The 27499-nt window shown below is 37.2% G+C and overlaps 1 protein-coding gene across 5 annotated transcripts in view; it reads right to left on the bottom strand.

Moving 5' to 3' along the window:
* The window catches only part of UHRF2 (ubiquitin like with PHD and ring finger domains 2), a 92672-nt gene that overhangs the window by 6760 nt on the left and 58413 nt on the right, over positions 1-27499 (bottom strand). For 4 of the 5 annotated variants that reach the window (XM_075727185.1, XM_075727186.1, XM_075727187.1 and 1 more), the window contains exons 6-11: positions 20723-20909; positions 16697-16820; positions 16202-16309; positions 12169-12273; positions 2324-2430; positions 144-306 (exon numbers count right to left, since the gene is read on the bottom strand). In XM_075727185.1, coding sequence (XP_075583300.1) covers positions 144-306; positions 2324-2430; positions 12169-12273; positions 16202-16309; positions 16697-16820; positions 20723-20909 — 794 coding nt within the window. Of the gene's footprint in view, positions 1-143; positions 307-2323; positions 2431-12168; positions 12274-14106; positions 14192-16201; positions 16310-16696; positions 16821-20722; positions 20910-27499 lie in introns of all 5 variants that reach the window. The other variant, XM_075727188.1, reaches the window with a different exon arrangement.

The following is a 27499-nucleotide window of genomic DNA, read 5'->3' as shown; positions in this document are numbered from 1 at the left end:
ATAAGCTGAGGCTAAAAAGCTATCATGCAGAAAAAATAATTATTGCTTTTAAGTAATAATGAAGAATTTGCAATGTAACACATATGACTTTTTGAAACAGCTGAAGAGAAATGTTACATTGCACTCAGTAGAAATCAGAATACCTTGTAAATGCCATCATATCTGTTGCCTTCCTCTGGGGCGTATTTGCTGATCCGCCGTCCTTTTGAACTGCGCACTACTCTGACTGGCTTGCCAGCTCTCCAGTTCTTAGACTCTGCTCCATTTTTGTCATCCAGTGGGGCATCACAGTTAAGGGCCAATGCCCTAGAAAGATATTTAAAATCTTCATAAACTAGACTGCTTCACACATCAGATTCTTGAGAATCAATGTAATTAAGTCGTATCTATTTCCCTTGTCTAATTATGCTTTATCAATCAGCATAGAACTTTTTAGTATAGTCTTTAACAAGTACAGAACTGGTGGAAGCAATAAGATACACGCTACCATGTATGGTAAGAAAAAAAATGGGAACAGAAAATATTTTGTTGTCAAGGTTCCAGATGAAAGCTCAGCTGATTATTGCTAAATAAAACAAACCTCTTAGATTTAACATTTTTCATTTTTAAAAACAATCCCTTCCTAAACAGCATTGAGGGAATTAAAAGAAAATTACAATAAAAGGCAAACTTTCCCTATCACTCTTCCCAATTAACTGCAGATTTTAAGGCTTTTTGAGTGTGTACACGAAAGTAATGAATATGATGAAAAACACTATAGAGAAAAAAGTACACAGTAACCATCAAAAAAACCTCTAAGTAAGTGAATTCTCTCACATAATACATAAATTGCCTCAGAGTAGGAATTAAATAACAGTAGCTAACTCAAGGACAAGCAAACCCCTTTACCCACTAACTACATGAAGACCCTCTTCTAGAAACCTGGAGCAAGACAGTATGAATATGTACTAGACCAAGCTGCCGTAATGAACAGTATTTCTATTACCACAGCCTGATTTATCAGGGATTGAAAATCCTTCAGAATCAGATTCAAACCAAACCATGGATCTCAGAACAGAAGAAATAACATGGTTTATAAACAGCCATGGTATGAGCATAAAACTGACATTGTACAGAACAGGAAGACACAGGCATACAATGCCAACTTTAAAAATGTTTCTTATATAAAACCAAAACTTAAAAAAGGAAAAATATCTGGACAAGCAAAACCGATACCGATTCAACTACATGGAATCATCATAATCTTCAGTATCAAAGTGCTTGAAAACTTGTATCAAAATCAGTAGCTGAGAGCAGCACCTTGTTACACTCCATGCACGCTAACACCTAGCTACAAGGCAAGCTTTGCCAGCAATTTCTCATTTGCTAAGAGCAGAGAAATGCTGAGTCTAAGGAGTCCACCTCTTAATTCTGTTTCCCAAAGCAAGTTTGCTCTATTCACTAAATATGCTTGTAAACCTATTGCTTAAACCTACTTCCATCTTCCTTCCCTCCCTCCTTGCTCTTGTTCACATCACATCCCGCCCCCCCCCCCCCCACCTTCTCAGCAGCCAAGTCAGGCTTTTCCTCTCTCTCCTCTAAGTACCACCAAAAAGCTTGAAAGAATCCCCCTCCACTTTGCTTGACAGCAGTACATCATATCTAAAAGCAGACCTGGCAAAGAAAAGGTATCAGTCAATCTCTGCACCCCACAGTTAAGTGGTCAGTTGCATAACAGAGATTATGCTCTTAGAAAAGGATGGAAAACTCTTTGTTCAGGCCAACTTTTAGAAGACGTAAAAACACTTTAAGCAGATGTCTTATTCATCTTTTGAACATATATCTTCTTTTTCAAGCACCTGTTTTTGATAAAGCAACACCCTAATTCCTTGTTTTTCACAGAAAACCATGATGGAAGAAAGGACTAGCAAACCAGGAAAAATTTCTTTTAAAATGGGAAAATGAACATGCTTTCTTCCTACTTAAATTTCAAAATTGATTTAACCACTGAAGAAGAAACTTAAAAAGAAACACCCAGAATAGAAAACTTCCACCCAAGAGTTTTGACAAACTCCTCATTAAATTCAAACAAGAGTCCTCTGAAGGAAATTGTAGGACAATTTAACCAGAGACATCACTACCAGCTGCATCAGCAATATATCAATGTATTTCATTGGGGTGCAAGCGTTTATTTAAATCAACAAAACATAATGCTTGATAAAACACCTCTTATCAGTAAGAGGCACCATCGTGTGAATGAATATTAAATTTATTCAAAATATTAAAGCATTACAATCCAGCTCTTTGTTTTGAAATACTTTTTAATTTTATCTTCAAAACTTACCTATTCATGTGTGTTAATGTCTGATCAAATGAATGTTCTCCAATCCTTTTATTGCCAGAAAGATCTCTACCTCCACTCCCCGTGTAAGTGAATTCATCTCCTCGATCCTGTGCAAGAAGATTATCCTTCGTTTTAACACTCCAAAGTAAAGCAACCCAATTTAAAAAAAAAAAAAAAGCTACTTAATTTGTTCTATTTACTCAGACAGAGAAAAACTATACTCCAAGGCATGGAAAGATGTGTTTTCAATTTCAGCATCACTGTCCTTCCACAGTAGTTGTGCCAGCACAAAGCTACTGTCTGGATGTAACATATTTACCAGAAAATTCCTATTAAAAAATTGTCTGCCTTAAAAAATTGGACTTTCACATCTTCTAAAAAGCTGATTTTGAAAACAAGATTATTTCTGAGGAAGGGAACACATTCTAGCAAGTGTCTACTTGCTCTAGAGATTTCATTTAGTTTACAAGAATATCATGTTTGTAAAATACATACTAAATACCTTGGAGGGACCACTTCAGCTTGTGCAAGGGGCTAAGTGCTAGTAAGTACAACAGCTCCGCCTTACATACAAGGCAGGTGCTTTAATACAGCAATAATCCTAGCTCTTCTGAACTAGTAAGAGCTCAAACTCATTTAGATTTGCATTTTGTAAGCTGACATAATTGTGTAGGATATTTCCTACATGGAATTATCTTTAAATTGAAAGAAGGTTGATAAAATCTTTTACCATGAACCATAAAAACAGTCAAAATCTACATACACGTAAGTAAAACCAGTATTACTATTTTCTTTAGGAGGTATGTCACAGAAATTCCTATTACTCCTGCCAAATTCAGGTATTTCTAGAAAGACACAAATATATCTAATATGGTATCTCTTTGGAGATGCAAGTTTTGTACAAAGCATAAAGCTACAGTAGAAGATAAATACTTAATAGGAAAATAATGCTTATATGAATTTTTATAGCAAAAATCTGAACATACTTGTACGCAGTAGTAAAATTCAGTCAATTTCTTACCACTATTAAAAGTCTGACATTATTAAGGATCCAGTGCAAGACTGTTACAGATATTTCATGACTGACAACAGCAGAAAAAGAGAAAGTTAGAAAGAGAAATGCTGGTTGAACAAGGCCATAGATTAATTATAGAAATGATGTTTATTTTATTCTGTGTAGGGAAAACCTAGCAGAAATTCAGCTGCAGTATTAAGAGTATTTCTCATTCAAAATTTATCTAGACATAACAAGCAAGTGTTATGAAGTTAAAAAAAATACTCAAAACCTAACAAAGATGTGTATAAGCTCTGGTATACCCTTTCTTAAAACGGTCTATTTATTCTGCTCAATGAATCTCTAAAAAATAACAGAAATAGAATGATGTTGTACAACAACTTCAAATGAATGAAAGACCAACAGGACGAAAACTATTTACTAAGAAAGGATGAAAACCAAACTGTATAAAATAAGGTATCGCAGAATTGGGCTATGTTTATTTTGTCAGTGATTGTCAAGGCAAACAAAATGTGCAGATCACACAAAGGTGATTGTGATACGAATAGGGATGGATTTGCTTGATGAAGCAGGCCCATTCAAACAAACTGCATTTTAACACCGAATAAGAAGCTTGTGCCAAGTTCAGAAAACCACAAAGATGTATCTTTGAAAGTTATGAACCCAGAATGATTTGGATTTCACAACAAAGATGAAACTGAACACATGTCCACAGTGTGGCAGAGTAGGGAAAACTGCAAAGGCACTTTTTTTGATGTACAAGCAGAAATAAACTGAAACTGGAACGCTATTTCTCCCTCTTTTTAGACCACAATGTTGAGACAAATACTGATATAACATATACATAAGAATGTAAAAAAAAAAGAGGAAAACCAGAAACACTACATATGTGAGCAAAATGGAGAAAATTATTTACAAGGCAAGACACACTCTTCACAAACTGTTTTGTTTATCAACAACTAGATAGAACAATCTTCACGAGAAGAAAGTACTGAATAGACTTTTTTTTGGCATAACAGACAAACATAAATCAAGGACAAATCGCTATAGACTTAAGCCAAAAAAACTCAAGCAAGGAGGCATAAATTGAACAGTATTCATAATTAACTACTGGAACACACTTCTACGGAAAATGGGTTAAATGTAAAGGGGCTAAAAACATCAAACTTCCAGTGTCTTCAGAGAAAGACTGAGTGGTTCTCTGGGTGTTACTCTTTAACTGCAGGCAACCAGAAGACATCATGCATGAAGAGATAGCATGGATATAAGGCCTATGCGTACATGCTCACCTCTTTTAACAGATTCCACACTCGATAGGTTACATTGCTTCTCTTTAATTATCCAAGTGTTCTATACATAAATAGGCAAAACTATATGGCTTTTGGGGAAAATGGAAATCCAGGGGAAGGAAAATGAAGAAGAAATGGAATAATTATGAAGCATAATCATTAAAGGTCAAATAACATGAAGATGACATCTTTTAACACCCCGCAGCGTAAGGAAGGCTCATTTCTGCTCTACTTCCCAGAAGAACTACACTCACTTATTTCAGATCAGATACATTAAAAACAAACAAACAAACAAACAAAAAAAAAAGGATTGCAGGGAACAAAGACACACAGTTCCTAGAATTAGAGGAGACTGACAGAGATCTTGCCACAAAGGGTGCTCATCTGGACTGGATGAAGATAAATGAGGAGGACATTTGAACCTCTGATATGAGAGCAACTCCTAAACAAGGAGAGGAAAAAAGCTCAGGAGAATACTTAAGTGCTTGCAGAGAGAGAAATCTAGAATGGCAACAGTAAGTGATGCACAGACACAGAGTCCTTAGAGTTGAATAAATGTGGATATGAATACAGCCCATGACAAGTAGAAGTGAAATGGGGATACTGGAGACCTAATGGGAGACCTACAGAACCTACTTCCATCACGGTAATGGTGTTTTACTTTGAAAGTGGAATATGCTTTTATTTGGCATCTTTCAATGAGTAATGACTCATTAAAACAATTTCTCAATAGCTTTGAGTTCTGAGTCTATCTATAGACAATGCAGGATCTTCCTACCACCCATAACAATGTTCAACTGATAGCCTGTATGTGACAGATAAATGTGGAAGGTTATTGTTTTCTCAAGCGGATCAGGAAGCAGAGCTTAAGATACTGATACTCCTATAAATTCTGCATTCAACAGTTAAAGAAAACATTTAGCAAAAGGAATTACTGATGTCTCTATGTTCTTCTTTAAGAAACAAAATAACTGTCAAAAAGGCTATTAAAACAGTCTTATCTTTTCCCTTCTCTTCCTTCTTCCTACCTTTTCCCCATTTTCTTACCTTAAAATATGTAATTCTGCCATTTCTCTTCTGCTTTCCACAGCTTAATTCAACTTCCTTGCATCAAAACTTTCTTTCAACAGCTAGTAAGACCTTTGTTATTGTCTTCTCTTAATGCCTTCTGTATGTCTCTTTCTTATGTTGTCTCCATAAAGTTATTTCTTAACTGTCCTGTTTGTAAAGCTTGATCACATTATAGAGCAAATGAACTTCAGCCACAGTAGCATTGACCCAGTATCTCATATTTGAGGCATTTGAGTGGAAGATGAGCCTGAAGCTCTAGTACTATAAGCCAGTCAGCCTCAGACATACGTATAACATAAACAAATGATCACTTGTATTAAATCATACTCCACTATTTCAATGTTGTTACATAATCAATTGTAAGTCTAACAAAGAGATAACGGAGAATGAAAAAAGTAAGATTTTGAATTCCACCTAAGTGTTTGACCACATTATTTCTATAGGTTGTTTTTATGCAGCAGCTGACAGGGGCATCAGTTACTTCAAGTTACTGGAATATCAGCTGTCTCAAGATAGCTGTCAATTATTTTTCTTTCCATTAACACCTCTGGTATTATGCTCAGATTTCAAAGACTGGTCCCAACACACAAACAAAAATTGCATTTATCAGTGAGTAAAATACACTATTATGAACACAAACAGATTTTCTAGATGAGCTTCAACCTTTGGTCTGAACAAAAAACAAAACAGTCTTACTGGCTTTTTTGATACAAGAAACCCCAAAATTTCATCAGTTCATCAACCCCTCAATTCATCAGCTTCACCTCAGTAAAAACGCAATGAATAAAGGCTAAGATTTTGATTAATATGACAAAGCCAAATAAAAAAGCACTAAGCCTTTTTAAATGAAGTTATTAAATCCAAGACAAATATTAACTATCAGACAATTACATTTGATGGGATTTTCTTTCCCTAGCAGTAGGGATACCTGAAACTGATTCATGTCATCATTCATCTCCATTAAAGTCTCACAGGTCTGTATGCATGTAAGTGCTGACAGAATTGGTCTATCTGCCCAACTGCCTGATTTATTTTTGATAATTTCACGGTTTAGCACTGCAGTAAAAGATGCCGATTAGAAGGGAATGGCTAAATTACATATTTCATTTATAAATCAATAAAAACCCCCTTGCATTAAGTGCAGAGCTTGAATATATCATAATTGGTGTTTCTCAGTCTTCTCCGCAAGCACCCTTGACAGCAAGAACCTGACAATATTGTGGCATATTCCACCACGATGAAAACATTTAACCATTTTAGTGTTAGCCAATCTGGATCTCTGAAAAATAAGTGAGAAAGCTTCAAAGCAGGAAACAGCAGAAGGCAGCTAACTGGTAATGGAAATAGGACAACATTTTGAAAAATAACTCCCAAATAAAAGTACTAGACAACTACTGTATGTGCACCTCTTTCTGAGGTTTTCTTATTTCTTTCAATGTTCAGTGCCAAAATGGTGGATTTCCAGACCTTTACATTAAACTTTAACAGGTAAACAATCCAGGCTACCCAATCTGGATTCATTATCTTCTGCTCTGTTGAAAACGAGTTCCGACTTCAGACCAGGTTCACCAAAGATACAACAAACAGAAAGCCTTTTCAGCTCAAAGACCCTTTTCTGTAGTGGGAGATTACTTAGGAGATAGAACAGTTTTTTGAGACAACATTTTTTAATTACAATTATCTTTGACTATCTGCTGGAGACCACTGATGGATTGTTTTTCGGAGGGCAAAATATCCTGCAATCTGTATGAGTTATTTAATGAGCCTACTATAATCCTAGTTAAAGCAAGGCAAGGAAAATCTTGCCTGTCTAAAAGGCATGCACTTACTATTTGACATTCATTTATCTCTGTACATATAATCAGAATTTGTTACTTTCATCCTTTTATTTCCTGTATTTAAATAAATGATTAATATCATAAGAATTAATTTTTGTAAGTGTACATGTGAAAAATCTATGAAGTCCAGCACGAAATTCATGGTTTGACACAACAAAGATTAGTATAATTATGCTGATCCTTCGGAATTTTATGAAGGGACTATATTGATTATACTCCATATATTGCACTAATATGACTAACATCTCTTGAAAATGTATGAATTTCAGAAAAAGTATCTCAGTATGTTAGGCATTCACAAACAGAAACCAAGTCCTATGCCCTTGACCTAAGGCACTATTCCAGACAGAATGCTTCCTGGAAAGCATGAAATATAAAAAGGAGCCAAATGGTGTTTTGCTAAGCATTGGCAACATTCATATCTACTTTTTAGTCTGCTTTATCAGTGTCAAATGGGTTCCTCAATGCTTTAGAAACAACCAGATACGCAAAGCCCTGCAAATTAACTTTGTGAAAGCACAGATAAAAGCAGTATAGACACAGAGTCCACACTCCGTTATGACAGAAGCTGACAAATAGGCAGATAAGGCTACTTTGACAGATGTAGTACTAGCAGTAAAACAATGACAAAAGGCATCTGTGTAACAAAATAAGGCTTTTCAGAATGTGAAAGTAATTCTGAATATAATGCAGGTACAGAGGAGACAATCACATTCAGAAATGATGCACAAAACATATTTTTTAGTATGAATTAGCATTTTGTATGGACTGATAGCTAACAATAATGGAATAACAAACAATGGAGAGGAGACTGTTGCAGAATAGGAACTGCCCTGCAAATCTGAAACACTGGTAAGAATTAAGTATTAAAGCTAATGCCTTACAATTTATGTCAAGTGTGTCCTTAGTATTGGAGGTAACAAGAGCAGACAAATAACCCATCTGAGTGAAAAGGAACATATTTGGTATCATATTGTGAGATACTCAAATTTTTTCACATTATGTTGGCACTCCAAGCAAGTCCCAAACCAGTAGGGTGCTTAGACCTTGGAAACGTGATGGCGCTTGAAAACAGCAAGTTTCATGGCATCAAGCATCAGGTTTTCAGCTATGTATTACAATCCAGGTGACTCACAATAGAGAGACTCTCAGTGTAATGGCTGTAATGAACTTGTTATATTGGATTCTTAGTACTATGAAACTGAGGTGAGAAAATCTGAAAGGAACTGTTCCCTTGGTAACATAATCAGCATGGCATGATAATTCAGAAAATTTATATAGGATACTACATGCTTTTGTACCAGGGCTCACACTGAATTCAGATGATGCAAGTAAATGCAGCAAACTGGTTAATAAAGCAGCAGGTCATACATACATATCCAGTCACTGCTAGAAAACTGCTAGTCACAATGGTCTTTGGATATAAAACACTTTGACTCAGACATGAGGCTCCTGTTGTCACCTGATTGGGATTTAAAGCCATTTAACTATGACATTCACTACAGTACTGGCATCGCACCTTTGGCACTGATGGAACTGATCAAGTGCTTTCACTGTCCAATGCACACTAAGCAGAGGTTCTGAAATGCCATATCCTCATCACAGGGCTCAGGCAAATCGAGTCAGCTAAAAGTTTATTTGCAATTGGACTAGCTCAAACAAGTGGAATAACAGTTGTACTAACACCTTGGAACTGACTACCCAAACACAAGATTAATGCAAAGACACAGAACATTTAAAATGGACAGTAAGCCATTTCATGAAGTGGTTTGTGAATGTTACGTTCCAGGCACTGAATAGGTTTGGTATAAAATCATCAACGAACCTAAGCAATGAGTCTATTTGCCTGGGGTCCCTTCTGAGTCATTAGAGATGCTATTCTCTTTTATACTCTCAGAATCTTTTACAAGAGGATGCGAATGATCACAGAAGATATTATTCTCCAAGAGATTCTGATTGTCATTTCAGATTTCCCATATGACGCTATATGCAAAAGCACTTAAAGAAGAAACAATCTTTGTTCAGATTAAACTAAGCACACCACACAATTAATTTACTATCTTGACAACATTACCTCAACCCGGCAGAAACATGGATCTTGAAACTTTTGAAAATAAACAGCAGTATTAACCCTGATACATAAAAACAATGACACAAAATAGGAGGGCAATTTTTCAACAAAAAAGTGAAATTTCTGCAACTACTTTGTTTGATGAACAGACAAGTCAAAATATTTTTATCATGAACGCTGTGACTGCACAATCACTGTTAATGTCCAATATCTAGTTTTTAAATGTTAGTCTATTCTGAAATAACTTCTAGATTTTAAATTCCTGAAAGATTTCTCAATTTCTTCAGCTAATGTTCTTGATAGTAACCATAGCAGGGAACAAGACCAGGAGATCAGTAATGTTAACATTTTCAAGACTCTAAAGCTAACTATTGTAATACTGTATCTTAAATAGGTACGCCATGTAACTTGTCACTAAAATTCAAGGTTAAACATTTACAAGAGAGAAATTAGTGCGCAAACATTTTATACGCATCTAATTAAGAATGAGGTTAAGCTTCATGTACAAAACAATTTCACCCAATGCTCATTTTGTAAACTATGACTATACACCTTCTCAGTCTTGAGGGCAGATCACGTACTGACAGAACTCGTTACTGAGCACTCCCAATACATCCAGAACATCCCAACTGGAGCAAAGTTGCAGACAAGTCTGGGTCTGCAGGACTGTACGTTTCCAAAGGCACAGGATAAAAATCACATCATCTCAAAGCTAGACAGTGAATTCTATTTTCTGCAATATATTTTTGCAACTATTTTATCCTAATAGTGAACTGTTAAAGCCACAAGAAGAACACTAAGATGGCATACATCAGCAGTGTGCATAAATAATGCATAAAGTTTATAAACATACAGTTTATAACTGTCTTCCAAAATGTATTTATTTCTTAATTTTGTAAAAACTTACACACAAGTACCTACATCATACCATTGAAATTCAAGTAAGAGTCACCTCTCTTTTCTTGTTCTCATATAATAAAGTGACTAGATGTGAGCAGAGGATTTTATCTGAGTTTTTATTTAAAAGTTTCATTCCTGGAATGAAATACTGTACTTAGGATACTTATAAGTACAGAATTTGATTTTTCTGTGGGAATTCTTATAGGACTTTAATTTCAACCTCTTCCAAAAAACAGGGAAAATGGAAGTGAACTGGGAAATAAAATCTGGTATATGAAAAAAGAACTGAAGAAAAACTAATTCCAAAAACGTACCTGGGGAAAAAAAAAAAATCCCCTTGTATTCTTAGTTTAGAGAATTGCAAAAAGGCTGACATTCATACAAATTTAGGGTATCTTCTGCAGTATTTCTCCCCAACTATGCCTCTTCCAAATTAGATATGTCACCTAGACTATGACAGTACTTAGATGTCCACAAAAACATGTGATCACAACATCACTTAGGTGAACTGGAAAAGACATGGAAAGGATCCAATTAAATTTATTGAGGATTTTTAATTGAATAATTACAGCAACAGAAATAATGGGACATCAGTATCACCAGCAAAAAGAAAAAAACCAGGAGTCTGCAGCAACCCCAACATAGCAGGTACAACTACTAAGCAACAGTATTCTTAGGATCCACTGGCTAAGGGTTGGGGTTGACTCTAAGGATGTAGTAATGTATCCCAACACCAAGTACCTCCTCGTTTGACTTGTTCAAAAAGAGACACAGACTCCTTCAGAAGCAATACTCTGCAGCAGCAGCAGCTGGTAGGTGCTGTTGGCAAAGAATACATTACATTCTGATGCTATTTCAGATGCTTATTTCTTTCTCCAGTGCCTTTTTCCTTGGATTAACAGCTATGCATGTTTTAAAAAAAAGGACTGCTTACTGCTTTATCCTCCACCTGATGCATGATTTAAAATTCCACCCGATGGAGCAGAACTGCAGGAAGGGATATACCCCGTGTAAACATTATTTAATGCAGAGAACAGTAATCTATTCATAAATAAATGTTGGTCAACATCATGAGATGAAAGTCAGATGCAGTTCCTGTTCAGGGATCATAACACAACATATTGAGACTTTCCTAAGATGTTCTGAAAGTGCTCATCAGTTGGAGTCAAGAACCTTCAGAATTTCACAGAATAAAGTAACATGTACATTTTATTCTTGCTGCATCAAAATAAATGTCTTGCATATTTAGAAACACAACAAACCCGAAGGAAGAGGCATCTGTCTTGAAAGCAATAAAAATCATGACCAAAGCGGAACATAAAACATATTATTTGCATATAATTACACTATCAGATTTTTCATAATACTAAATTCAGACTCCAAAAGTATACTGAAATTTAATTACCCTAAACAATGTAAAATTCAGCTGTATTTGAGATATTTTGCTTGAGTATGAGCATAAACATTCTTTAAGAAAGATTTGCTTACATATTTCTCCCCAAAATACTAAGAACTATTCAGTTTGTCATCAGTAGTAGTTATTTTTTTCATGGTCATATTTGCATAAGCATTAGTTTTAGGATTAACAACAAACATAACACTATCTTTACAAACATTGATACATTAGAACAGCAAAACCATTGCTTGCATAAATGACATACCACTTCATCTTCAAATCCTCCAGCTAATACAAGTGAATAAGCTCCATCATTACTGCGTCCATGGATTCCACCCACATGTGGTCTGTGAACACCTGCTTCACTCACCTGGCAAGGAAAAAAGCCAGTTTCTAGCATTCTTTTCAAACAACCAGCCATCTACAACCCCTTTTAACAATCAACATTCTGCTTAAAATATTATACAGTGGTGTCTGTGTAAATACTTAATGTAAGACTGCCATTAAAGGTGGTAATTCCACTTGCTTTTATGGAAGAAAAGCCAAAAGTAAGGACACCTAAAAAATGGAAGGACAACGTACAACAGTCGTGACGTTGGAAGATATAAAGGTACACTTTCTTCTCGGGGAAAAATCTACACAATTCTTTCCATAAGCAGTATTTAAGACTGTAGTTACTGCTATACTTCACTTGCACAGTCATTTAGAACAATCCAAAGCAGATAGAGATCTGCCAGTTTGGTAACATTTTACAATTCTTAACTAAGGAAGATCACAGTGACCTGCGTAAAGATCATTATGTCCGGTACTATTAAGGTAACACACCGTAAATGTGACCAACTCAGAGGAGTGTTACCACACTGCCTAAGGAAACAGAAGAAGCCATTGCAACAACGTATGGACCATAAGCTAGCTCTCCAACCAGGACAAACAACTCCCTGGTAACCAATGTGCCACTAAGCTGCAACCAGACCAGCTGAGAGCTCCAGCTGTACCATAAACTGGCAACATTGTTAAAGTCTGCCGGAACATCTCTCCCACAAAAAATGTAATACTTGTTTCAAATGACCAAACTATGTTTTAAAAAACCCAAATCCTTTATGACTAAGAAAGAGGTTGCATATTAAATTGCGTATTTTCTCAGTACATGATGCCAAAAATAGTATTGATAGAATGCAGGTTCCCAGCAGAAAACCAATTAGGATCCTTCATCCCACCTTCATTATCTTCCTTCAGACCTTGACTTTGCCTGTATTTCTCATTCTGCTTCTCCCGCTCCTGAATTCCTTTTCCCTACACTTCTAAGCCTACACTTCCAAGCAACTTGCATGGAAGTTTACGTTCTTCTGCCACAGTCTTGTACTTTCGTAATACAATACATCAGATCAAAGGTCCAGTTGGCCAAAAATGCTGTCTCTAACAACAGACCAGAGCTGTGCACAGTACAAAAACTATGCAAGGACACAATGATACTTCCTTGCACAACTTCTCACCATCCAGCTGTCTGTGGCTCAGACTTCCGAAACTACTTAAAACTTTTAGATCCATAGTATCCAAGAGGGAAAAGAGTTCACAGCAGTACTGCTTGTCACATGAACTAATATTACTTTTGTTCATTTTGAAGTAGGCAGCTGACCTTTTTTTCTGATGACTCCTTTTTACATTACAAAAGTACGTGTATTGGTCCCTAATCACTTTTTTTGATACTGCATGTCATTTTGTAGCCATCTACACTACACGACATCTTCAACATTCTTCCAGAATGAAAAGTCTTTCAGCTGAATGAAAACCATTCCATTTCTCTAATCATGATTGTTGTTCATAATATTTCCCTGAGCCTTGCTTTCACAATAATTTAACGCTTGATTTTTTATCACTATTGCATATTAAGATGACATTATTTTCAAAATTAGCTATTAGAAGATGTCTTTCCTAAATAAGAAGAATAAGAAGTAGCTGAAAGCCCATTAAAAATCATACAGTTAGAACTGTTCCCCACCCAACGTTTACTATCCGCAACAACTTAGTGCTCTCACTTAACTTTTATCAGCTATTTGCCAATTTTTCCAGACCATTGATGAGTATGCTGGATAAAAAGGCCCCACTGTTATGCCCCTCTTTCCTACTGTATCAAACATCCTCCCTCCCGTCTTTCATTTCCAGGTTTTATCAATTAAATTTAGGTTTCTGGTAGGTGATTCACCCCAAAGATGAACTCTGGTAAGTAATTCACGCCAAAGATGCTCTTCAGATGCTCTCTCCAGAAGCAATACTTAGTCAATTTCCTTCTAGGGAACAGAGAGTTTGTGTCATAAAAAAACTACGCAAATCAGAAATAAAGAAACTACAGTCTCTAAATTCTCATAGATTTGCTGAAACAAACTCATTTCTCATACAAACTAATCATATGAGGAACAGAAGTGTAATTTAACTTTCTATGTAGAAAACATTTCAATCTTTAAAAAAAGAAAAAGGATGAAGTATTTCATTTGTACCCAAAATTAAATAATTGTGTAGAACTGGTAACTGCTTTTTGATGTCTAGTCCACACATATATGTACAAAAATTAGCGCACTCTGCTTAGTTTTCTGACAAAAGCAGCCATGCTAATTCTGTTCCTTTTTCCTACCAGCACTAGAAAGATCTGAAAATCACTAGCTTTTGTGTTACCAGTGGAATTCCTAACAAAAACGTGAACTAACAATTTCAATTATTGTAGAAGCAGTGAAAATAAAACTTGATTTTGAGTTGCCATAAGTGATTTTAGAAACCCCTCTTACTTATGAGATTTTACTTAATCTGGAAGTTTACAAAAAAGACAACTATTCATTCCTTTCAAAAAAAAGTTCTTCAGACAAAGGAGAGGTCAATGAAATTACCCAAAGATTCAAAAGTGAATTTTCCTCTTTTTTGTATCAAATCACTGGTACGATGAACAGCATAATTTTACATTACAAATTTAATTTGCTTCATCTAAGGCTTGTATTGATGGTAGTATTGGTGATGGACATCAAGTTGAGAAAGGATCAAAAGAACTAGTTTAGGTTTCAACTGCTTCACTGTGATTTCTACCAAGGAGAGAAACTGAAAACTGTTGCTAAGGAAAAAAATGTTGGCTGCTAACCATATCAGCCTTAAAACTTGCATGGCCTTCCAAATGCATAATTCTTCACACAATACTGGAAAACACCACCATCAGAGGAAAATTTCCTGCTAAGCGTTCTCTTCTACCAATTGAATAATAAAACATCTGTTTTCTTCTCATGAGAAAGCAGGTAATAAAAAGTTCAGAAAACACATCAGAAGAGGCTTTTGAGTCTTGGCTTGCCTCTCCTCAAGCAGTTTAAAAAAACCTGTTTCTATTCTTCTAAGTATGATGGAAGACATTCAATTACAATCCTTTACACATGCAAGAGACAAAGAACTAACTGATCTTGAAAATAAAGAAGTATGTATTTCCCTGACTAAAAACAACAATAAAAAAAAATCAAAGATAAACCAAAAATCAGTGCTATTAGATAAGGCTGGGGGAAAAGGAAGTAAGTTTGCAGTTTTCTGGACACTTCAGAACCACAGAAAATCAATACTGGCACAAAATGAAGCTGTCCCATTCTCTCTGCTTTGTTTTTTCCTGCCCCTCTGAGTATTGGCACTGTGCTTATATAACCAAAATGTGAAATTAACTCCTCTCCTGCCCCAGATGGGATTATTTTTCTGCCAGTTTTTTTACCAATAGTTTACCATACAGCCTAAGAAACATTTGCAACAGAAAATGAGACAGTGCAAGAAACAGCAAAGGCTGAATGGGCAGCTAATTTCAGTTGGTTTGTAAGCCTATAAACCAGGCTTACACTGGTTTAAGCTGTTTATCAGCCCAAAAGACGATTTGGACATCCATTACATATGACCAAAAAACCCAACAGGGAGCAAATTTACAGTGATACCATGTAACATTTTCAAAATCTACAGTCTAGATCTGCCAAGTGGGATAATCAGTTCATGTGAAGTACACTTCAGAAAACACTTGACTCTATTCACTAAGTATCCCACTTAGAATTTTAACCTGTGAAATTTCTTTAACCTAATGACAAGAGACTTCTTATTAAGTTGTATTGTAAAATCAATATACTTCACCCTTCACTGCTATCAGCATCACTTCCAATATTAACATCATAATGTATTTGCTTTGTTTAGTCCTGGTGAAAATGGCAACTGTCAATCTAAATTTATTTTAGTGCCCAACCCATTCATTATTATTCTTATTTACTTCAACTACAGCTAATACTGAAACAACATACCTGAACTCTGAATTTCCAGGTTGTCCCAACAGGAACACCAGGTATAGGTCCATAATGATTTGAAGGAACAATAGTGCATTCCTTAGTGCGACCAACACAGGCCATGCCCTAAAAATACATTAGGCAAAATTAATTAGTATTATAATATTGAAGACTACTTGCAAATGCAATGCAGATATCACAAAATCTGATCATTATAACAAACACATACTTTAAAATATGTTAACGCTTGTTAAAAGGAATGTTAATTAAGCAATATGTGTTTCTGGGTTTGGGGGAGGGATCAAGGTTTAGGTTTTTTTGTTTTTACCTCTAGTCACCTTAATAATTCTTCCACTGCTTTAACTGCCAGTAGATAGTGGGCAGGATTAGACATTGTCTTATGGTCTGTGCAACCCAGTACTGAATTTTGTGTAGTGCATATATAAGTAGAATTATAGATGTAGCACATACATGAACAATCAGAGTAACAGCTATTTCTAAAATACACTCTACCTTGCCCCAGTCTCTCTGGCTTTCAGTACTGGCAGATGGCATCTTTGCTTTCTTTTTACTCTGTTTGAGCTTTTCTCCAGCCTTTACAACTTCATTAGAATCATTTTTGCAGGAAGGACAATACCTAAAAAAAGGTTTTAGTAAATTCTCAATTACTTCATAATAATGGCAATACATTTCTTGTAGCCAAAATAGTGTCAATTTTTTTATCTTGACTGAATATTTCAAGATAGCAAACATATACCAGTCTTAAGCAGCTGAAGCCTATGGCTTAAAAAATGAACCCAACATGAACAAATACTGTCAACTTTTTTTAAAAAGGGCATTTCAACGTCTTTGAAGGTAGAGTGCTAGAGGCAAAACATTTAACTATTCTTTTTCACATCATATGTGAGAGGTCCCCATTTCTCCTGTATTCTCTCTTCATTCTGTACTTTCATTTAGATCATGTAAAGAAGATAGCTGAGATTAGAGTACACTGCTAACCAGTACTCATGATTTGTTTCTACGTCCTGTCCACTCTACCCTTATTTATTGCTTCTAGTGCAATAAATTTCACTGCAGACAGCTGAATGTCAAACAGAGCCAAGGTACCATGTAATGTGTGTAGACACACACACACGCACACTCACTCCACAACACCGAAGCCACCTTGAACTGGTCCCTTTCCTGCTTCTAATAATCTTTTTATCCCACTCGAGGAATGCCAATGCAAAGGCAGTTGTCCATGTTTCTGGCTCCCATGGACTGGGTTTGGCCCATAGACTACCAGTGGAGGAAGCCTGATCTACACCAACATTAATAACCTAGTTTAGATAACTACTAGTAGTAGTAGTAGTAGCAGTACTACTACTACTCCTCTTTTGAATTTATTAATTAACTTTTGTATGTGGATATGAATAGAAGAATTAATGATTAATGTCCACAGCAACAGATTTCACTATGTCAATAAAGGTGTTGAACCATTAAGACAATGAAGCTATGTAGATAAAAAGAAATTAAAAATGATACAAGATGCTGAAATTGTCTAACACTAAGACTTTGAATGATACTACAGTTGTTTAAAAAAGAAGTATGCAATGATCAGTTAAAAGAAGGAACATGAAATAATGCAAATTCACAAGGTGAATTAACTATAGCATTCCCTGCTTCTTGATAGGGTAACCATATTACCTTAATATTTTTTAAACTGAGTTTTGTATGGAATATTCAATACTGTTTCGCATATAGAGTGGCTTAATCTCCAGAAGAGAAACTTACCATACTTTCCCAAACTGCAGCCTTAGCCCCTGCAGAGAGTTTGCCAAATTTACACTATAAAAATATTAAATGGAAATTTTTCCACTTCTAAAACAAACAAAATCTGTCAAGAACTGACGGATCAGACAGCCATGACTCTTTGGTAGTATGCAAGAAGAAGGGAGAACACAGACCTCCTCTTTGGTAGGAGACAGCGCTTTGCCCAGTGCAACTGCACTCCTCCTACATATGACCAAGCATTAAGACTGCGCAGGGCTGGCATCACTAAGTATCCCAAAACCAACTGTCACAAGCCAGGTCCATAACAGTACCTCTCCCACCCAGTGACATTCATCCACAGATGCAGCTATCTACTTACATAAATAAATCTTAAGACTCATATCATTACACAGCAAACAAAAACAAGTTAAAAAGCTTAACAGCTGTTTTTCAAGACATTTTAATTATATGAATTAAACTTCTACTACTTGTGGAAATTTGTAATTTTTTGGCCAGAAATGCAAGTGGAAGGATCTAAAAGTGCGCTTAACGTATGATCTGAGGGACTCTAAAGACCATGTTGTCAGTCAATTTAATTCTTGTGTGGTTGTCTACAGACTACCGAATCCTCTGTATGGAGAAAAACAGTCCTGGGACCTATGCAGTGCAGTTATAGTAATATTAATGGAAGAGGGTAGGGAGATCCAAGCAGTAATGTCTACACTTCGAAAAAAATTTCTGTTCTTCAAACTTTCTCTGTAGCCCGCTGAAATAGAAGTAGGATAACTCATAAGAATGTTTCATAAGAAGCTTTTGAAAAAGAATGGGTGCCAGTGAAGACTAGAACACTAATACCTAATATGAAAAATCATGTGAAGTACCCATCAGGCCAAGACAATCTTAGCACACGAGCTAAACCAGACAGACACTGATGGCTGGTGAGATTTCAGTATCAGTATCCTGATGTGCCTATCAAACCTTCTGTGTATTTCAGGGTGTAGAAGAAACTACAGAGAATAAATTGTTTTCGGCGTAGAACAAAGGATTTGGGGGTTTTGTGGGAGGGGGTCGCTGACTTGAAGCATATATTTTTTCTTTATCAGAAAATTTCCTGTGACTAGTACTGGAAAATAGATGAACTTTACTGATGCTGTAGTACTGAATTAGAGCTGGTTCTGAGAGTAAGGGGCAACTGAAGAATGGATGGACTAAACAGATGTGTACTTCCAGACAGATAGTGTCGCTGAATATTCTGAATGAAGTCAAAAAAGAACTTCTCAGATGCTATGTCCAAAGGTCAGGTGCCATCAGGTAAGAATAGTGCTTATGGATTGCAGCCAGCAATAAATCACTTGTGTGTTGAGAATGGTTTCCAACACATGACATCAACTCACTCATGTTGACAAGTAGTAGGAAGCAAGATGTCATGCGCAGAAGACCAGTCTGCCCTGACAGTAGAAAACTTAGGGATTATTACACAGACTAACATGCTGTGTAATAAACACTGCTGAATAAACACTGCAATGATTTTGCATATGCAAGAAGTGGGAGGAACATAGACTATATTCAAATAAATGCCATTTTCAGTTCCAATGACCCATACATATTTCTAGTAGGTATTGAAAATATTTTACATAGTGTTTCAAGCCAGCAGTTCCTCCAAAAGCAGTGAATACAACTCTTCCCAGTGCAGAAATTTCATGAGAAAAAGATCAACTTCCAACAACAGTATCCTGTGGCACACACTGAGAAACACCTATCAAGGTTAATGGTCTCAATTGCTAAATCACACATTGGCATAAACACAGGAGGAGTTCAGAAAAAACACAATGCCCCAGAAAACAAGCAGACCATCAGGCAGTGACCAATAAACAAACCTATATAGCATCCACTATGGTATAGGAGATCAAGTTATTTATTTCCAGAGAATGTTAAAACTGCCAAAGCACTTAGATTTTTACATAAAATTTAATCACAAGGTCCAAAGAGATTCCATAAAATGTATCCATAGGCATCTTAGACATTTATTGATGTCCATGTCATGAAAACTTTATTAGAATAAAGTTCTATTTATTACTCATTTATAAAGAATAAGCATCTCATGTAAGTCACAGGCAGGTAATAAATACGAACACTGTAAATTGTAGATCACTAGTAGAGAGAAAAAATGGTACAGAGCCCAGGATAACGTAATGGGACGCTAATGGGTCCATGCAGATTCACTTCAAAATACAATCTTGATTGAACAATGCCAGTTCGCTTGATTTTCCTGCTGGCAGAAACAGGGACAGTAGAAATGAAGAGTAGCAAAGTGGTGGTCCTCCCACAGCAGGAGAAATGAATGGAGTAGAAGCAATGAGAAGATACAGGAAGGGCACAGGGGCAGCAACAGGGACAGAGGATGAAGGGAAAGAGAAGGGTGAGCATAAGAAAATTGTTCAAGCAGTGAAGCTTGAACAAAATTAAAAGGCTGGGGAACAACCACTGTTGATAAACACAATCAGATCAGATAATGTCACAGAAGATCATAATGATCATAATGAATAAAATTAACATACCAGTTTTGAAACTCCATAATGGTCATTAAAGCTTACTACTAATCCTTTGTGAATGATTTAAAAGAATTACCTTGACAGAAAACATAAGATTTATAATAAGCAGATGGATGAAATACACAGCAGAATTAAAAAAAAATCTTCAGTTTTGTCTCTCACAAGGTGCAAATAACAAAAAGGAACCATATATAGAATGGCAATATAGATAAGCAAATCACCCTTGTATATTTACCAGTCCTCATCTTCTGGTATCTTGCTTAAGGGAGGGTTCAGGCAGTATATATGATAAGCCATATTACATTCATCACACAGGAGTTGCATGTGAGCATCCTGTTTTCCACCACACAAATAACACGAACAAAACCGGCACTCCTTATCTGGATCAGCCCTACAGTGCTTGCATTCAGGGCCACTTTTTCCTGTCAAAAACAAAGAAAAAGTCAAACGCCATGTATCTTAGAAAAGTGCGTTACTGTATCTACAGGAAAAAATTATTTCTGCACATTAACACTGCCCTCTTGAAAATGCTTTTTTCTTACAATGAGGTATTTGACTATCTAGGCTAATGGGATTTCTTCTGATGTATAAACAGGCAGTAAAGAAAATGATTAATAAGCAGCTTTTCTTATTTTCTCCCCTCCCATACCCAACATGCCACCTGCACACTCTCCCTACAGATGGAGCCTTGCACAATCTCTAGCTGGAGTCTTCTTAAATACAGCCATGAAGAAATTCCAATTAGGTAACTGGTAACAGTCAAATGAAGATGAAATTACAATTTGGAACAGCACTCTTCCCCTTAAATTAAATTTACTGTTGGACAGAAGAATTAGTAGTCTGAGACCACATACAACCCCAAATCACCAGTTGTTTCACAGCAGCAGTTTAGTTTACACACAAAGAAACACTAACTTTCTGATTCAGCTCACTTGGAAATTTGGACCCATGAACCCCACTATGAAACACAACCATTGGCACTGGTCTCTCAATCAGGGAAAAAATGCGTTTATACAAGAAAAAAAAACATTCAGTAGCCTAAACGAGATATGAAAGAGGAGAAGGAGGTAACACTGAATACTTGTAGCAGAATTAACACTTACAGGAGAAATATTTGAAAGAAGTAGAAGGTCCAGAGAAATGAGAGAACTCTTCAGAAGAGAACTTGATCACAGCCCAAAGATTCCAACATTAAAAGAAAAAAATTTCTATGTTCTGCGCAAAAGTCATCTAGAAATTCCATGGAAGTGAATTTGAGCTTAAACTAGTCTAACACAATAATTGATAGACTACTACTAAACTTCTCTGGAAATAGTATTTAAAGAAGTAATTAGCTTTGAATCAGAAGACAAGGAAGACTAGAAAGACTATTTGAGAGTTTGGAGTTGAAAGTAGGAAGCTGGAGAATCTAGACACCTGAGATAATAGAGAGAATATTTTTCTTAAAGTTTCAAATGGGCCAGAAAATGTTCTTTCAAGTACCATTCTGGAAGAAAAAAAATAACCACAGGTTATAGAAGTTCAGAAACTGAAACAGCTGGAACACCAACACTTGGGATAAATTTTCTTGTAAGTCCATAGGCAAACTATCTGAGGAACTTCTGAACTGTTTGACAATGTCTACTCAAAAGGGCAACTGGCCTAGAAGGACACTGTGATAAGGACAGACAAACTTATCCCTGTCACAATCTTTGCCAGAAGTCACTGGTCATACCAAAAAAATAACACTTTCATTTTCTGGGACAAAACCTTACTGAATATGTCCATGATGTTACAAGCAAGTTCAATAGCAAGGAATTTGAAGACCAGCCCCACTACAAAAATGAAAACAAGCAACCCCTTCCCAAACCCAAAGCACCCTACAGCCCTTCAGAGGCAGCATGAACATCAGATTCCTCCACAGATGCTAAGCAGACAGAATATTAGACAAAAAGAGAAGGGCAGAAGCAACAAATCATAATATTTAAGAAAACACTGTCTGTTCCCATGAAAGACTTAACCTTTAGGAAAACACGAAATTTTTTTTGTACTAAAGGACTGCTGCCTTTCTGATACATTTTTAGAGGAGACTAGAATTTGTCAAACCCCAAACATGGAGAACTTAGTAGTAGTTAGTGACAGCAGTTAGCAACAGGACAAGAGGAAATGGGCTCAAGCTGCGCCAGGGGAGATTCAGATTGGATATTAGGAAAAATTTCTTCACGGAAAGGGTAGTCAAGCATGGGAACAGGCTGCCCAGAGAGGCAGTGGAGTCACCATCCCTGGTAGCGTTCAATAAACAGGTAGACATGGCACTTTTGGGACATGATTTAGTGGACATGGTGGTGTTGGGTTGATTGTTGGACTGGTGATCTTAGAGGTCCTTTCCAATCTTAATGATTCCTAGTTTTTACTTTCATTAAAAATAGTCCAGCCACCAAGCCAGGAAACATGAAATCGCTAGTCTACCCTTAACTGGTTTAGTGTGGACTTCTTTACCATGAGTCATTGTCTAAGTTGCTGCCTTCAGAAGCTGCATAGCTTATCAGTTCCTTGTAGATTAGTTTGCCTAGATAACACAAGCAATTAAAGTAAATATTTCTTTTAGGAGTTGATTCTTGAATAGAAAGATCAGGTGGGTCCCTGATGTATCCAGAGAAGTTTTGGATACTTTTACGTTTTTCCTAAGCATACTGAGAAGGAAAGGAATGACTAAGGGTTTGCACAAATCCCAGCCCCTTCCTGCTGAGGAAAAATTTGCCCTCCCAACTGAATAGACTTTACAGAAAATTTCATCCACATGGGTAAGATATCAGTGTAAAATCTCTCTGGAGAGAAACTCCAGCCTGGAAGTCAGCTGGGGGACTTCAGTCACCCTGACATCTGCTGGAAAAGCAGCACAGCAAGCTGTACGCAGTCCAGGACACTCCTGGAGAGCATCAAGGAGAATTTCTCAATCCAGGTGACAGACAGCCAAACCAGGGGAGAAGCATTACTGGACCTCTTGCTCACCAACACAGATTAACTAATTGGAGTGGTCAAGATCAGTGGCAGCCTAGTCTGAAGTGATCATGCCGTGGTGGAATTCACAATCTCGAGGGGTATGGGCCAAACAAAGATTAAAGTCAGGACCCTGAATTTTAGGAGACTGAACTTTTAGTTGTTTAAGAAATTAGTGAATAGGACCCCCTGGGAAACTGCCCTCAGGGATAAAGGAGCAGAACAGAGATGGCATCTCTTTAAGGACATTTTTCTTAGAACCCAAGAGCACTTAATTCCTGATTGAAGCAATCAGGCAAGGAAGGCAGGAGACCAGCATGGCTGAGTAAGGACCTCCTGGTCAAACTGAAGCTTAGGAAGAAAATGCACAGGCAGTGGAATCAGGGTCATGTATCCTGGGAAGAATACAGTGGCACCGCCTGGATGTGTAGGGATGGGATTGGGAAAGCTAAGGCACAGTTGGAGCTGAACTTGGCAAGGGATGCAAAGAATAATAAGAATGGCTTCTACAGGTATGTTGGTCAGAAAAGGAAGATTAAAGAAAATGTACCCGCCCCCCGATTCCCCTCTTTGCCCCCATAAATGAGACAGGAGAACTAATGACAACCAACATGGAGAAGGCTGAAGTACACAACAATTTTTTTGCCTCAGTTTTCACTGGTAATCACTCTTCCCACATCTCTTAAGTCTCTGAACTTCAAGGCAGTGACTGGGGGAATAAAGTCCCTCCCACTGTGAGAGAAGATCAGATTTGAGACCATCTGAGGAACGTGAACATACACAAATCCATGGGACCCAGTGAGATGCATCCCAGGGTCCTGCGGGAATTGGCTGATGTAGTTGCTAAGCCACACTCCATCATATCTGAAAAGTCATGGTGGTCAGGGAAAGTCTCCAGTGACTGGAAGAAAAGGAATACCGCACCCATTTTCAAAAAGGGTAAAAAGGAGGACCCTGGGTATTACTGTCAGTCAGCATTACCTCAGTGCCCAGTAAGATCACAGAACAGAGACTCCTAGAAAACATGTCGAAGCATATGGAAGACAGGGAGGTGATAAGAGGCAGCCAACGTGGCTTCACCAAGGGCAAATCGTGCCTGACTGATCTAGTGGTCCATACTGGGACCAATACTATTTAATACCTTCATCAATGACACAGCATAGGGATTGACTGCACCCTCAACAAGTTTGTGGATGACAAAGCTGAGTGGCTGATACACCAGTTGATACAGTAGGAAGGGATGTCACCCATAGAGACCTTGACAGGCTTGAGAAGTGGGCCCATGTGAACCTCACGAAGTTCAACAAGACCAAGTGCAGGGTCCTGCGCAGGACAGTCCCCAGTATCAGTACAGACTGGGGGATGAATGAATTGAGAGCAGCCCTGCAAAGAAGGACTTGGAGATACTGGTGAATGAAAAATCAGATGTGAGCCGGCAGTGTGCACCTGCAGTTCAGAAACCCAATCATACCCTGGGCTGCATAAAAGGAAGCACAGCAGGCCGGTCAAGGAAGGGGATACTCCCTGTCTACTCCGCTCTTGTGAGACCCCACCTAGAGTGCTGTGTCCAGCTCTGGGGTCCCCAGCACAAGAAAGACATGGACCTGTTAGAGCAGGTCCAGAGGAGAGCCACAAAAATGATCAGAGGGATGGAACACCTCTCCTACGAGGACAGGCTGAGAGAGCTGGGTTTATTCAGCCTGGAGAAAAGAAAGCTGCAAGGAGACCTTATAGTACAAACACTCAAAGGGAGCTTATAAGAATGACAGGGAAAGACTTCTTACTAGGGCCTGTAGTGACAGGACCAGGAACAACAGTTTTAAATTGAAAGAGTGTAGGTATAGATCAGACATAAGGAACAACTTTTTTATGATGAGGGTGGTGAGACACTGGAACAGGTTCCCCAAGGAAGTTGTGGATGCCCCACTCCTGGAAGTGTATAATGTCAGGTTGGACGTGGCTTTGAACAACCTGATCTAGTGAAAGATGTCCCTGCTCATGGCAGGCAGGGTTGAACTAGATGATCTTTAAAGATCCCTTCCAATTCCATTCTATGATAAGAAGTGCCAGAACACTGCAGTTTGAATTTTTCTTTTAAGAGGAAAAAACATAAAAGCTGAAGAACATAGAAGAACCACCACTGAAGAGGGCACTCCCTAAAGAAACTCATTAGTCTACCTCATCCAACAAATAACAGGCAAAAAGAAACTGTGTATTTCTCTGTATCTCTTACCACAACAGGTTGTTTAGGCCTATGTAATTTACTGGTTTTGGTTACAAAACCAGTTTCCTAGGTCAAAGGTTAGTAATAATATTTTTTTAAAAAGAGGAAGAAAGCAAAAAGATCTACATATTTCAGTTCAGTGAAACAGTACATGGAGTTTTCAACTTTATTCAATATACAAACAAACTACAAACTGTCATTTTCATGACATGACTTCAATTTTTCCACATTTCTGCTTTAACCATGCCGTAAGTCAAATGCACTGATTATATCTGCACTATTGGTCACATGAAGGCAGGTCTGTTCACCCCTACCAATACTGTAGGGTTTAGTTGCATATATCATTTCATATTCTCTTCTTCTGCAGAAAGAGTTATCTCATGTTCATAGTACAAATTTGGATTCTGACAGAAGTAATATACATTGATACCTAGGTCTTATCTCCATTTTGCATCGAAATACTTGAAATGTATTTACAAGTATGTTGCTTCTTAGTTTTCTAATTTTTTAATATAATTTTCTAATAGGTTTAGCCCAACTCTTTTCCTGAGCTGCAGAACTTAGATTATCATTCAATAATATGAAAATAACTACCTTATTTTTAACTGTAACTGCTAAATGCATATTGACATGTCATTTTTACCTAATTTACACATACAAAACCTAACTAGCATATAGTGACACTCAAGGAATAACAATTTTTCTGCAGAGGGAGCCTACATTGTTTGTCTGATGAAGTTTATTTCCAAAGTAGGCATTCTACCTGTTCAAAAGGACATGGACAGTAGCTTTAGACAAAAATACAGTCAGTGCATTTTCTGACTGTGCTTACAACAATCTCATAGAGTATTTAAGGCCAAGTAATTCCTTGAATTTCATCTGCCATTAGTGTAACAAAAATCTGCAGCTTTTCATAGCATACAAGCTAAGGCAGCTGTGTGCACATTTACAGATATATGCATATATATTTTAAAATTTTAAATACAAAGTGCAAGTAGGGATGTAGGTAGAGTCCAGAGGTAAATGGTATACTGCTTACGGCATACAGCTCAACTGATGTGCACTGTGCATAAGTGAACAAAGGCAAGACAGCTTACCAAAAAATCAGAATCACATGAACAGAAGCGAAAAGGGCAGTGTGGTAAGAAAGTTGGCCTTGGGAAAAAGAGCAGTTCAAAACATGAAATAAGGCTAAATTGCCAGATCAATTAAATTTTCAGGGTTACATTTTTGACGATTATATTTCTGTGTTATGTTTATTTATGAAGGTTTGTAAACAATATCCTGAAATGCATAAAAATGGGCACAGGAACAGAGTGAAACAATACATACACAGAGGTGCAAATCTCTACACAGATCACAATACGTGAGTAGTTTAAGCAAAGAAGTTACAAATAAGGAGATAGCTGTCAAAATAGGAGGGAAACAGCTGTAAGTGAAAATAAAGGGTTTGAGTTTTAAACAATAAAGGTGGCAATCAGTGTAAGAAGCACAGAATGGTGAGGCCGTACCTTGAATACTGTGTTCAGGTTTGGGCCCCTCAATACAAGAAAGACATTGAGGTGCTGGAGTGTGTTCAAAGAAGAGCAACAAAGCTGGTGAAGGGTCTAGAGAACAAGTCCTGTGAGGAACAGCTGAGGGAACTGGGCTGTTTAGTCTGGAGTAGAGGAGTCTGAGGGGAGACCTTATCGCTCTCTACAGCTACCTGAAAGGAGGTTGTAGTGAGGTGGGTGTTGGTCTCTTCTGTCAGGTAACAAGTGATAGGACAAGAGGAAATGGCCTCCAGTTGCACCAGGGGAGGTTTAGATT

The sequence above is a fragment of the Pelecanus crispus genome, chromosome Z (assembly GCF_030463565.1).
Source record: "Pelecanus crispus isolate bPelCri1 chromosome Z, bPelCri1.pri, whole genome shotgun sequence".
NCBI lineage: Eukaryota > Metazoa > Chordata > Aves > Pelecaniformes > Pelecanidae > Pelecanus > Pelecanus crispus.
This window is presented reverse-complemented; position numbering and strand designations above follow the sequence as displayed.